The following is a 12,910-nucleotide window of genomic DNA, read 5'->3' on the forward strand; positions in this document are numbered from 1 at the left end:
CCCGGCGGGAGCCGCCTCCGGGGGGCGGGGCCGGGCCGGGACACGCCCCTGCTTCGGCCTCGCCGCCGCCGCCATCATCATCATCGGTATCGGCATCAGTAACACCTTCATCATCATCCTCATCATCGTCATCCTCGGCAGCAGTAACATCATCCTCATCTTCATCATCTTCATCATCCTCATCATCAGTAACATCATCATCATCATCATCGGCATCAGTAACATCATCCTCATCCTCATCATCGTCATCCTCGGCACCATCATCATCATCCTCAGCATCTTCATCATCATCATCATCATCGGCATCGTCAGTAACACCTTCATCCTCATCCTCATCATCATCACCCTCAGCATCTTCATCTTCATCCTCAGTAACACCTTCATCATCTTCATCATCAGCATCATCATCTTCATCTTCATCATCATCAGCATCATCTTCATCCTCAGCATCAGCAGCATCTTCATCTTCATCATCATCTTCATCTTCATCATCATCTTCATCTTCATCCCCAGCATTGGGGACACACCCCTGCTTCGGACTCGGTGCCGCCGCCATCATCCTCATCAGCATCATCATTGGCACCATCATCATCATCCTCAGCATCTTCGTCTTCATCATCAGTAACATCCTCATCATCATCCTCATCATCAGTAACATCATCATCATCCTCATCATCATCCTCAGCATCATCATCATCCTCAGCATCAGTAACATCTTCATCATCATCTTCATCCTTATCCTCATCTTTATCTTCATCATCATCTTCATCTTCATCTTCATCCCCGGCATTAGGGACACGCCCCTGCTTCGGCCTCGCCGCCGCCATCATCATCATCATCATCGGCATCCTCAGCATCTTCATCTTCATCATCGTCATCATCATCAGCATCATCAGCATCCTCTTCATTCTCAGCATCTTCGTCTTCATCATCCTCATCATCATCCTCGGCAGCAGTAACATCATCATCTTCATCCTCAGTAACACCTTCATCATCATCATCATCATCATCATCATCTTCATCTTCCCCATTGGGGACACGCCCCTGCTTCGACCTCGCCGCCGCCATCATCATCATCATCGGCATCATCAGCATCTTCATCTTCATCCTCATCATCGTCATCCTTGGCATCAGTAACATCATCATCTTCATCATCAGCATCCTCAGCATCAGCATCATCCTCATCCTTATCCTCATCTTCATCTTCATCTTCATCCCTGGCATTGGGGACACGCCCCTGCTTCGGCCTCGGCGCCGCCGCCATCATCATCATCGGCATCGGCATCAGTAACATCATCCTCATCTTCATCCTCATCATCTTCATCATCATCTTCAGTAACATCATCCTCAGCATCTTCATCCTTATTCTCTTCATCATCATCATCTTCATCATCATCCTCAGCATCAACATCATCCTCATCCTTATCCTCATCTTCATCTTCATCATGATCTTCATCATCATGCTCATCCCCAGCATTGGGGACACGCCCCTGCTTCGGCCTCGCCGCCGTCGCCATCATCATCAGCAGCAGCATCGGCATCGGCATAAGTAACACCTTCATCATCATCCTCAGCATCATCATCCTCGGCAGCAGTAACATCATCCTCATCATCAGCATCCTCATCATCATCATCAGCATCAGCATCCTCAGCATCTTCATCTTCATCCTCAGTAACACCTTCATCATCTTCATCATCAGCATCCTCATCTTCATCTTCATCATCATCAGCATCGACATCAGTAACATCATCCTCATCACCATCATCTTCATCCTCATCGTCATCAGCAGCATCGGCATCCTCAGTAACATCTTCATCCTCATCATCATCATCGGTGTCATCATCAGCATCCTCAGCATCTTCATCTTCATCTTCATCTTCATCATCATCAGCATCATCATCAGCATCAGCATCGGCATCCTCAGTAACACCTTCATCATCATCCTCATCATCATCCTCAGCAGCAGTAACATCATCCTCATCTTCATCATCATCAGCATCGGCAGCAGTAACATCATCATCAGCATCTTCATCATCAGCATCCTCAGCATCTTCATCCTTATCCTCATCTTCATCTTCATCTTCATCTTCATCTTCATCTCCATCATCATCTTCATCTTCATCCCCAGCATTGGGGACACGCCCCTACTTCGGCCTCGCCGCCGCCGCCATCATCATCATCAGCATCGGCATCAGTAACATCATCCCCATCATCTTCATCCTCATCATCATCTTCATCGGCATCCTCAGCATCTTCATCTTCATCATCATCATCATCGGCATCAGTAACATCATCATCAGCATCTTCATCATCAGCATCATCTTCATCTTCATCCTCAACATCCTCAGCATCTTCATCTTCATCATCATCATCTTCAGTAACATCATCCTCAGTATCTTCATCCTCATCATCATCATCATCGGCATCATCCTCGGTATCATCATCAGCATCCTCAGCATCATCTTCATCTTCATCTTCATCATCATCAACATCAGCATCCTCAGCATCTTCATCTTCATCATCATCATCATCATCAGCATCAGCAACATCATCATCAGCATCTTCATCATCGGCATCGGCATCCTCAGTAACACCTTCATCTTCATCCTCATCATCATCATCCTTGGCATCCGTAACATCATCGTCCTCTTCATCATCAGTAGCAGCCGCACTGGGGACACGCCCCTGCTTCGGCCTCGCCGCCGCCGCCATCATCATCATCATCGGCATCGGCATCAGTAACATCATCCTCATCCTCATCATCATCATCCTCAGCAGCAGTAACATCATCCTCATCTTCATCATCAGCATCATCTTCATCATCATCGGCATCCTCAGTAACACCTTCATCGTCATCCTCATCATCATCTTCAGTAACATCATCCTCAGTATCTTCATCATCATCATCATCCTCATCGGCATCAACATCAGCATCCTCAGCATCTTCATCTTCATCTTCATCATCATCAGCATCATCCTCATATTCGTCATCAGCATCATCTTCATCATCAGCATCATCTCCATCATCATCTTCATCCTTATCCTCATCTTTATCTTCATCATCATCTTCATCTTCATCTTCATCCCTGGCATTGGGGACACGCCCCTGCTTCGGCCTCGGCGCCGCCGCCATCATCATCAGCATCGGCATCCTCAGTAACATCTTCATCGTCATCCTCATCATCGTCATCATCATCTTCAGTAACATCATCCTCATCTTCATCTTCATCATCATCCTCATCTTCATCATCCTCGGCATCAGCATCCTCAGTATCTTCATCTTCATCATCATCATCATCCTCATCATCATCCTCATCCTCAATAACATCATCATCATCAGCATCCTCATCTTCATCATCAGCATCATCTCCATCATCATCTTCATCGTTATCCTCATCATCATCTTCATCCTCAGTAACACCTTCATCATCATCCTCATCTTCATCATCAACATCCTCATCCTCAGCATCGTCATCTTCATCATCAGCATCATCATCGGCATCTTCATCCTTATTCTCATCTTCATCATCTTCTTCATCCCCACCATTGGGGACACGCCCCTGCTTTGGCCTCGGCGCCGCCGCCATCATCATCATCAGCATCTTCAGTAACATCACCATCATCTTCATCATCAGCATCATCTTCATCATCATCGGCATCCTCAGTAACACCTTCATCATCATCCTCATCATCATCCTCAGCAGCAGTAACATCATCCTCATCTTCATCATCTTCATCGGCATCAGCAGCAGCATCCTCAGCATCTTCATCTTCATCATCAGTAACATCCTCATCATCATCCTCAGCATCAGCATCATCTTCATCCTTATTCTCATCTTCTTCTTCATCATCATCTTCATCCCTGGGGCCAGGTCACGCCCCTGCTTCGGCTTTGGTGCCGCTGCCATCATCATCATCATCAGCATTGGCATCCTCAGTAACACCTTCATCCTCATCTTCATCTTCATCTTCATCTTCATCTTCATCTTCATCTTCATCTTCATCTTCATCCCTGGCATTGGGGACACACCCCTGCTTCGGCCTCGCCGCCGCCGCCATCAGCAGCAGCAGCATCGGCATCATCATCAGTAACATCATCCTCATCATCATCATCGGCATCGTCATCCTCAGCATCTTCATCTTCATCATCAGTAACACCTTCATCATCATCCTCATCATCGTCATCCTCGGCAGCAGTAACATCATCCTCATCTTCATCATCAGCATCATCCTCATCATCAGTAACATCCTCATCATCATCCTCATCATCCTCATCATCATCAGTAACATCATCATCAGCAGCAGCAGCATCAGTAACATCAACATCATCTTCATCCTCAGCATCATCTTCATCATCATCGGCATCCTCAGTTACACCATCATCTTCATCCTCATCATCATCATCCTCGGCATCCTCAGCATCTTCATCTTCATCATCATCATCTTCAGTAACATCATCCTCAGTAGCTTCATCATCATCATCATCAGCATTCTCAGCATCTTCATCTTCATCCTCAGTAACACCTTCATCATCATCAGCAGCAGCAGCAGCAGCATCCTCATCTTCATCTTCATCATCGTCAGCATCATCTTCATCCTCAGCGTCAGCAGCATCTTCATCTTCATTATCATCTCCATCTTCATCCCTGGCATTAGGGACACGCCCCTGCTTCGGCCTCGGCGCCGCCACCATTATCATCATCCTCAGCATCTTCATCTTCATCATCAGCATCATCCTCGGCATCCTCAGCATCTTCATCCTTATTCTCATCTTCATCTTCATCTTCATCTTCATCTTCATCTTCATCCTCATCTTCATCTTCATCCCTGGCGTTGGGGACACACCCCTGCTTCGGCCTTGCCGCCGCCGCCATCATCATCATCGGCATCGGCATCAGTAACATCACCATCATCTTCATCCTCAGCATCATCTTCATCATCCTCGGCATCCTCAGTAACACCTTCATCATCATCCCCAGCATCATCATCCTCGGCAGCAGTAACATCATCCTCATCTTCATCATCAGCATCATCCTCATCATCAGTAACATCATCTTCATCATCATCGGCATCCTCAGCATCAGTAACATCATCCTCATCTTCATCATCATCATCATCAGCTTCAGCATCAGTAACATTACCATCATCTTCATCATCATCATCATCGGCATCAGCATCCTCAGCATCTTCATCTTCATCCTCATCATCATCTTCAGTAACATCATCCTCATCTTCATCATCATCCTCGGCATCAGCATCCTCAGCATCTTCATCCTCATCCTCATCCTCATCTTCATCTTCATCTTCATCTTCATCTTCATCTTCATCCCTGGCATTGGGGACACATCCCTGCTTCGCCCTCAGCGCCGCCGCCATCATCATCATCGGCATCATCTTTATCCTTATCCTCATCTTCATCCTCCTCATCATCATCAGCATCAGTAACATTTTCGTCAGCATCTTCATCTTTATCCTCAGCATCATCAGTAACATCATCATCATCCTCATCTTCATCATCCTCAGCATCATCCTCAGTAACATCTTCATCCTCAGCATCCTCATCATCTTCATCCTCGTCGTCATCTTCATCATCATCATCATCCTCATCATCATCATCCTCGGCATCATCTTCATCGTATCTTCATCGCTATCCTCATCTTCATCTTCATCCCTGGCATTGGGGCCACGCCCCTGCTTCGGCCTCGGCGCCACCATCATCATCATCATCCTCAGCTTCATCTTTATCTTTATCCTCAGCATCATCCTCATCTTCATCTTCATCCCTGGAGCCAGGTCACGCCCCTGCTTCGGCCTCGGTGCCGCCACCATCATCATCAGCAGCATCCTCAGCATCATCATCTTCATCCTCAGTAACACCTTCATCATCATCTTCATCATCGTCTTCATCATCATCATCATCTTCATCCCTGGCACACCCCTGCTTCGGCCTCGGCAGTGCCATCATCATCATCCTCAGCATCCTCTTCACCTTCATCATCAGTAACTTCATCATCACCTTCATCAGCATCATCTTCATCGTCTTCATCCCCAGGGTTGGGGACATGCCCCTGCTTCGGCCTCATCATCAGCATCCTCATCTTCATCATCCTCATCAGCGTCTTCATCTTCATCTTCATCTTCATCTTCATCTTCATCTTCATCCTCATCTTCATCATCTTCATCCCCAGGATGGGATGGGACACCCCCCTGCTTCGGCCTCAGCTCCAGCACCAGCATCATCCTCATCATCATCCTCATCATCCTCATCAGCTTCATCTTCATCATCCTCACTTATCAGCATCTTCCTCACCTTCATCCTCAGCATCCTGGGGACCAGGCTGGGCCCTGCATCGGCCTCAGTGTCTTCATCCTCATCATCCTCATCATCTTCATCGTCATCTTCATCCTCATCCTCATCGTCATCTTTGCAATTCTCAGCTTCATCCTTTTCAGCATCCTCATCATCATCTTCATCCTCTTCTTCATCATCCCTGGCACCGAGCATCGGCCTCATCCTCATCTTCATCTTCATCGTCCTCATTTTCATCTTCATCTTCATCTTCATCAATTCCCAAAAAATTCCAAAAACATTCCAAAAAAAAATCCAAAAAAATTAAAAAAAAATTCAAAAAAAATTCAAAAAAAATTCCAAAAAATTTCCAAGGAACCCCAAAAAAACCCAAAAAAACAATCCCTCCCCAAAACTCCCCAAAATTCCCCAAAAATAAACTCGAGACCCCCCCCAAAATTCCCCCCAGGACCCCCCAAAATCCCCCCAAAATTCCTCCCTGCTCCACCAGGGGGCGCGCTGCCCACGCCAGGCCCGACCCCGCCCCCCCGCTCCCATTGGTCACTCTGTTTTTGATTGACGCGCAGCTCGCCCAATGGAAATCGCGTCCGCAGCCCGGAAGCGGAAGCGCGCGGGGCGGAAGCGGAAGTGAAGCAGAAAGCAGCAATGGCGGCGGCCTGGGCTCGGCTCGGGGCGCTCAGCGGAGCCGCCGCGATGGCGGCAGCGGCCTACGGGGCGCACGGTGGGGGCTGGGGGGCGCGGGGGGCTCGGGATGGGGGGGTCGGGGGGTCCTGAGGGGATTTTGGGGGGTCCTGAGGAGGTTTTGGGGGGTCCTGAGGGGGTTTTGGGGGGATTTTGGGGGGTCCTGAGGGTCCTTGAGCCCCGTTTTCCTCCTCTTCTTCCCCCAGGAATGCGCCGCAGCGACCGGGACGAGTATCAGAAAGAGGTGAGTGAGGAGGGGTGGAAAAGCCGAAAAAAAAATTAAAAAAAAATTCCCCAAAAAATCATAAATCGCCCAAAATCACCGCAAGAAAAATCCCAAAATCGCTGTAAAAAATCCTCAAAATCAGCCGCCAGAAAAACCCAAGATCACCCCAATAAAATATAAAAAATCATCCCAATAAAAAAAACTAAAACTTCGCAAAATAACCCTCAAAAAATCCACAAAGTCAACCCGAAAAAACCCAAAAAAATCTCTCAAAATCACCTCAATATAAACTCCCAGAAAAGCCCAAAATCAGCCCCAAAAAACCCAAAATAACCCAAATTTTCCCCCCAGCTCTACGACACCGCCAACCGTTATCACCTCCTGCACAGCCTGGCCCTGCTGGCGACGCCGCACTGCCGCCGGCCGCACCTGGTGAGAGCCCCAAAAACACCCAAAACCACCCCAAAAAATACCCAAAAACCACCCCAAAATCAGCCTCAAGATCACCCCAAAATCACCCCCAAAAACCACCCCAAAAATCACCCAAATTCACCCCAAAATCACCTCAAAAAATACCCAAAAACCACCTCAAAAAACAGCCCAAAATCTGCCAAATTCACCCCAAAATCCCGCCCAGGAACCCCCAAAATCCTTCCCAAAGACTCCTGGGATCCCCTTGAGCCCCCAAAACTCCCCTGAAATCCCCAAATTTCCCCCAAATTTCCCCTCAAATCCTCTAAATTCTCCCTAAATTTCCCCAAAATTCTTTAGATTTTCCCTAAACTTACCCCAAATCCCCCAAAGTTCCCTGAATTCTCCCCAAATTTCCCCCCAAATCCTGCCCAAATTCCCCAATTTCCCCAGATTTCCCCCCAAATTCCCCCCTCCAATTTCCCAAATCCCCCAATTTTCCTCCAAAAACCCCCCAAATCCCCCCAAATTCCCCAGATTTTTCCCAGATCCCAGATTTCCCCCAAATCCCCCCAAATCCCCCCAAATTCTCCCCAAATCTCCCAGATCTTCCCCCAAATTCCCCAGATTTTGCCCCAAATCCCCCCTAAACTTCCCCAAATCCCCCAATTTCCCCCCAAATTCTCCCCAAATTTTCCCTGAAATCCCCCCAATTTCCCCCCAAATTTCCCGAATTCCCCCTCAATTCCCCCAAAATCCCCCTAAACTTCCCCCAAATCCCCCAAAATCCCCCCCAATTTCCCCAGATTTTCCCCCAAATTCCCCAAATTCTCCCTAAACTTCCCCCAAATCCCCCAAATTTCCCCTGAAATCCCCAAATTTTGCCCCAAATCCCCCCTAAACTTCCCCAAATCCCCCAATTTCCCCAGATTTTCCTCCAATTTCCTCAGATTTTCCCCCAAACTTCCCCCAAATCCCCCCCAATTCCCCCTAAACTTACCCCAAATCCCCCAAATTTCCCCGAATTCTCCCCAAATCCCCCTTAAACTTACCCCAAATTCCCCAAATCCCCCCCAATTCTCCCCAAATTTTCCCCCAAATTCCCCCAAATCCCTCCCAAATCCCCGAAATCCCCCAAATTTTCCCCCAAATTCCCCCAAATCCCCCCAAATTCCCCCAAATCCCCCCCAAATTTCCATCCCTGACCCCGCTGTCCCCCCAGGCCGGCTCCCTGCTCCTGGCCGGGCTCGGGCTCTTCTGTGGCCCCTTTTACTTCCACGGCCTCACCGGGGACCCCAAATTCAACCGGGGGGCTCCGGTGGGGGGGTCCCTGCTCATCCTGGGCTGGGCGGCCATGGCGCTCTAGGGACCCCCAAAAACTGCACGAAAATCGTCAAAAACCACCTCGAAATCATCAAAAACGGCCAAAAAATCATCGAGAACAGCCAGGAAATTGTCAAAAACCACCTGGAAATCGTCAAAAACGGCCAAAAAATCACCAAAAACGGCCAAAAAATCATCGAGAACAGCCAGGAAATCGTCAAAAACCACCTGGAAATCGTCAAAAACGGCCAAAAAATCATCGAGAAGAGCCAGGAACCCCCAAAAATCAGCTGGAAATCATAAAAAAAGGCAAAAAAATCATCAAAAACGGCCAAAAAATCATGGAGAAGAGCCAGGAAACCCCGAAAATCACCTGGAAATCAACAAAAACCGCCCGGAAATCATCAAAAACCATCCAAGAGACCCCAAAAACCACCTGGAAATCGTGAAAAACAGCCAAAAAAATCATCAAAAGCAGCCAAAAATCATGGAGAACAGCCAGAAAACTACAAAAATCATCTGGAAATCGTGAAAAACGGCCAAAAAATCATCGAGAACAGCCAGGAAACCCTGGAAATCACCTGCAAATCATCAAAAACCGCCCGGGAGACCCCAAAAATTGTCAAAAACGGCCAAGAAATCGTCAAAAACGGCCAAAAAATCATCAAGAACAGCCAGGAAACCCCGAAAATCACCTGGAAATTGTCAAAACCTGTCTGGGAGAGCCCAAAAACTGCTTGGAAATCTTCAAAAACGGCCAAAAAATCATCGAGAACAGCCAGGAAACCCCAGAAATTACCTGGGAATCATCAAAAACTGCCCGGGAGACCCCAAAAATCGTAAAAAACAGCCAAGAAATCATCAAAAACGGCCAAAAAATCGTCAAAAATGGCCAAAAAATCATCAACAACAGCCAAGAAACCCCGAAAATCGCCTGGAAATCATAAAAAATCACCCAGGAGACCCCAAAAATCGTCAAAAACAGCCAAAAAATTGTCAAAGACGGCCAAAAAATCGTCAAAAATGGCCAAAAAATCGTCAAAAACGGCCGAAAAATCATGAAGAACGCCTGGAAAACCCCAAAAACCAGCCGGAAATCTTCAAAAATCACCTGGAAATCGTCAAAAACTGTCCGGGAGACCCCAAAAATCGTCAAAAACAGCCAAGAAATCATCAAAAACGGCCAAAAAATCGTCAAAAATGGCCGAAAAATCGTCAAAAACGGCCAAAAAATCATGAAGAACGTCTGGAAAACCCCAAAAACCAGCCGGAAATCTTCAAAAATCACCTGGAAATCGTCAAAAACGGCCAAAAAATCATGGAAAACAGCCAGGAAATCGTCAAAAACTACCTGGAAATCATCAAAAAAGGCCAAAAAAATAATGGAAAACAGCCAGAAAACTATGAAAATCACCTGGAAATTGTCAAAAAAAATCACCTGGAAATCGTCAAAAACGGCCAAAAAATCATCGAGAACAGCCAGGAAACCCCGAAAATCACCTGGAAATCATCAAAAACCACCCGGGAGACCCCAAAAACTGCCTGGAAATCTTCAAAAACCACCTGGAAATTGTCAAAAATCACCTAGAAATCGTGGAAAAACGGCCAAAAAATCATCAAAAACGACCAAAAATCATGGAGAACAGCCAGGAAACCCCAAAAATCACCTGGAAATCTGAAAAAATGGCCAAAGAACCCCAAAAATCACCAGGAGAACTCCCAAAAATCAGATTGAAATCATCAAAAGCTGTGGAAAACGCCCAAAAAATCGCTGAAAGTGGTCAAAGATGGACAAAAAAAATCATCCAAAAGAGGTGAAAAATCATCAAACTGGACAAAAATCATCAAACCGGACAGAAATTGTTGTGGGGGGCACAAAAAGCAACAAAATCACCCCAAAAATCCTCGGGGGGAGCCCAAAAATCGCTGAGGGAGGGGCTGGGGGGTTAAAGGGGATTTGGAGATTTTTAAATTTTTTTTTTTTTTAACAGGATTTGGTTATTTTAAAGGGGTTGGGAATTTTTAGGGGGTTTGGGGTTTTTTTTTTTTGGACATTTTATTGTTTCTTTAAGGGATTTTGGGATTTTTCTTTTAACATTTTATTGTTTCTTTCAGGTGTTTTGGGGTTTTTGGTGGGGTTTGGAGGTTTTTGGGGAGATTTTGGGGTTTTTTGGGGGGGGGATTTTTCGGTTTTTTTTGAGGTTTGGGGGGATTTTAATGGGTTTGGAATTTTTAAGGGGATTTTGGAAATTTTTTTTTTGAGATTTTTGGGGTTTTTTAGGAGATTTTGAGGGTTTTTAGGAGATTTTTGGGGGTTTTTTAGGAGGTTTGGGGGTTTTTTTTGTGGGGAGTTTAATTTTTAAGTGATTTTGAAGGGACTGGCAGTGGTTAAGCACGGACTGGAGTCACTGGGATGGACTGGAAAGGCCCGGGAGTGACCGGAAATGGCCTCAGAGCACCGGCAGTGACCGGAAATGGCCGCCGGGTTTCCCAAGGGCGCTGCCCCTTTAAGAAGGGGCGGGGCCTCACCCCCACCCGTCCCCCCATTGGTCAAGGCGCCGCCCAATGGGAGCGAGCGTTGCCGCCTCCTCGCCGCTGATTGGCCGAAGGAGCTGCTCCGATGATGTCATGGTTGTTGCTGGGCGACAGCCAATCGCGTGCAGGGCTGGCCCGGGGCGGGGCCTCGATGCTGATTGGCCGCAGCGCTGAATCCGCGAACCAATAAATGATGGCGTTTCAGTCACGTGATGGTTACGTCATTCGGCTCCGAAATTGTCCCAAAACCCAGACGATACACCAAAAAAAGCAGAAAAAAACCGGAAATTTCGTCCCAGGACCGACCCCATACCCACCAAAATCACCCCAAAAAAATCCCCGCGTGCCCGGGCCGAGGCGGTTCTGCTTTATTTGGTTTTTATTGGGGAGAATTTGGGGAGCGGCGGGCAGCGAGGGGAGTATCACCCTAAAACACAGTTAAAAACCCCAAATACTCCAAAAACCACCCTTAAATCCCCCAAAACCCCAATAAAAAACCCCAAAATCCAAAAAGTCACACCAAAAAACACTCCAAACCCTAAAAGAACACCCCAAAATGCTTCCGCTGTACGGAACTGGGCGCCGCCATGTTTGCTTCGGCCCTTTTCTGATGACGTCACCAACGCGACGGGCGGCGCGGCGCCATGTTGGATACGGAGAATCGCGGAGTTTGGGTTTTTTTGGGGATTTTTGGGGCTCCCCGCGCTGGGTTTTGCCTCAAATAAACATTTTAAGATAAAAAAGAAACGAAGCGGACGGAAAAAAAGCGGCTCCGGTCTCGGAGAGCGCCGGGATCGTCTCGGGCGCCCAGAAGTCACATGGCTCTCATCACGTGATACATCACGTGAGTCACGTGCCAATGGGCGGGGCCTCGCCGATAAATAACCAACGGCTGCGCTTCAGTCACGTGATCGTTACGGCACTGAGCCCCAAAAACCAACAGAGACCCCCAAAAAAAAACCGGAAATCCCCCCAGGTCCGACCCCAAACCCCCCAAATCCGCCCCAAAAAAATCCCCAGGCCCGGTCCGAGGCGGTTCTGCTTTATTTGGGATTTTTTTGTGGGGGGGGGAATTTGGGGAGGGGTCGTACAAACGGGGGGAGGGGCGGGTGGGGGAGGGGAGTATCAAAACTGGGGGGTGCCGGGAGGGTGGGGGAGGGGTCAGAAGAAATCCACATCCTCGGGGGCGTCCAGGTCCCGGTACTCGACGATGGCCCGGGGGTCCCCTCGCACCATCCTGGGGGGGCAGAGGGGTCAGGACCCCCGAAATGCTCCCCAAAATTCACCCTGACCCCCCCCAAATCCGCCATGACCCCCCAAGACCCCCCAAAATTCACCCCAAAATCCACCCCAAAAAGGGACCCCTCAATTCTGTCCCCCCCCTCCAAAAATGGTTTGTCCCAGTGGTTTTCAGCACCCCAAA

General features: G+C 47.8%; 2 protein-coding genes across 2 annotated transcripts in view; one reads left to right on the top strand and one right to left on the bottom strand.

The window, feature by feature from the left end:
* The first annotated feature begins 6,824 nt into the window (after window positions 1–6,824).
* Window positions 6,825–9,213, top strand: TMEM256 (transmembrane protein 256). The gene is made up of 4 exons (XM_033084295.1): window positions 6,825–7,032; window positions 7,199–7,236; window positions 7,570–7,650; window positions 8,852–9,213. Exons 1-4 carry the CDS (start codon window positions 6,957–6,959, stop codon window positions 8,993–8,995), a joined length of 339 nt encoding a protein of 112 aa, XP_032940186.1. The 5' UTR covers window positions 6,825–6,956; the 3' UTR covers window positions 8,996–9,213.
* Window positions 9,214–12,597: 3,384 nt separating this feature from the next.
* Window positions 12,598–12,910, bottom strand: part of SRRT (serrate, RNA effector molecule) — a 30,583-nt gene continuing 30,270 nt past the window's right edge. The window contains exon 10 of the mRNA XM_033084333.1: window positions 12,598–12,724. Coding sequence (XP_032940224.1) covers window positions 12,649–12,724 — 76 coding nt within the window. The 3' untranslated portion in view covers window positions 12,598–12,648. The remainder of the gene's footprint in view (window positions 12,725–12,910) is intronic.

Source organism: Catharus ustulatus, chromosome 37 (assembly GCF_009819885.2).
Source record: "Catharus ustulatus isolate bCatUst1 chromosome 37, bCatUst1.pri.v2, whole genome shotgun sequence".
NCBI classification, from domain to species: Eukaryota; Metazoa; Chordata; class Aves; order Passeriformes; family Turdidae; genus Catharus; species Catharus ustulatus.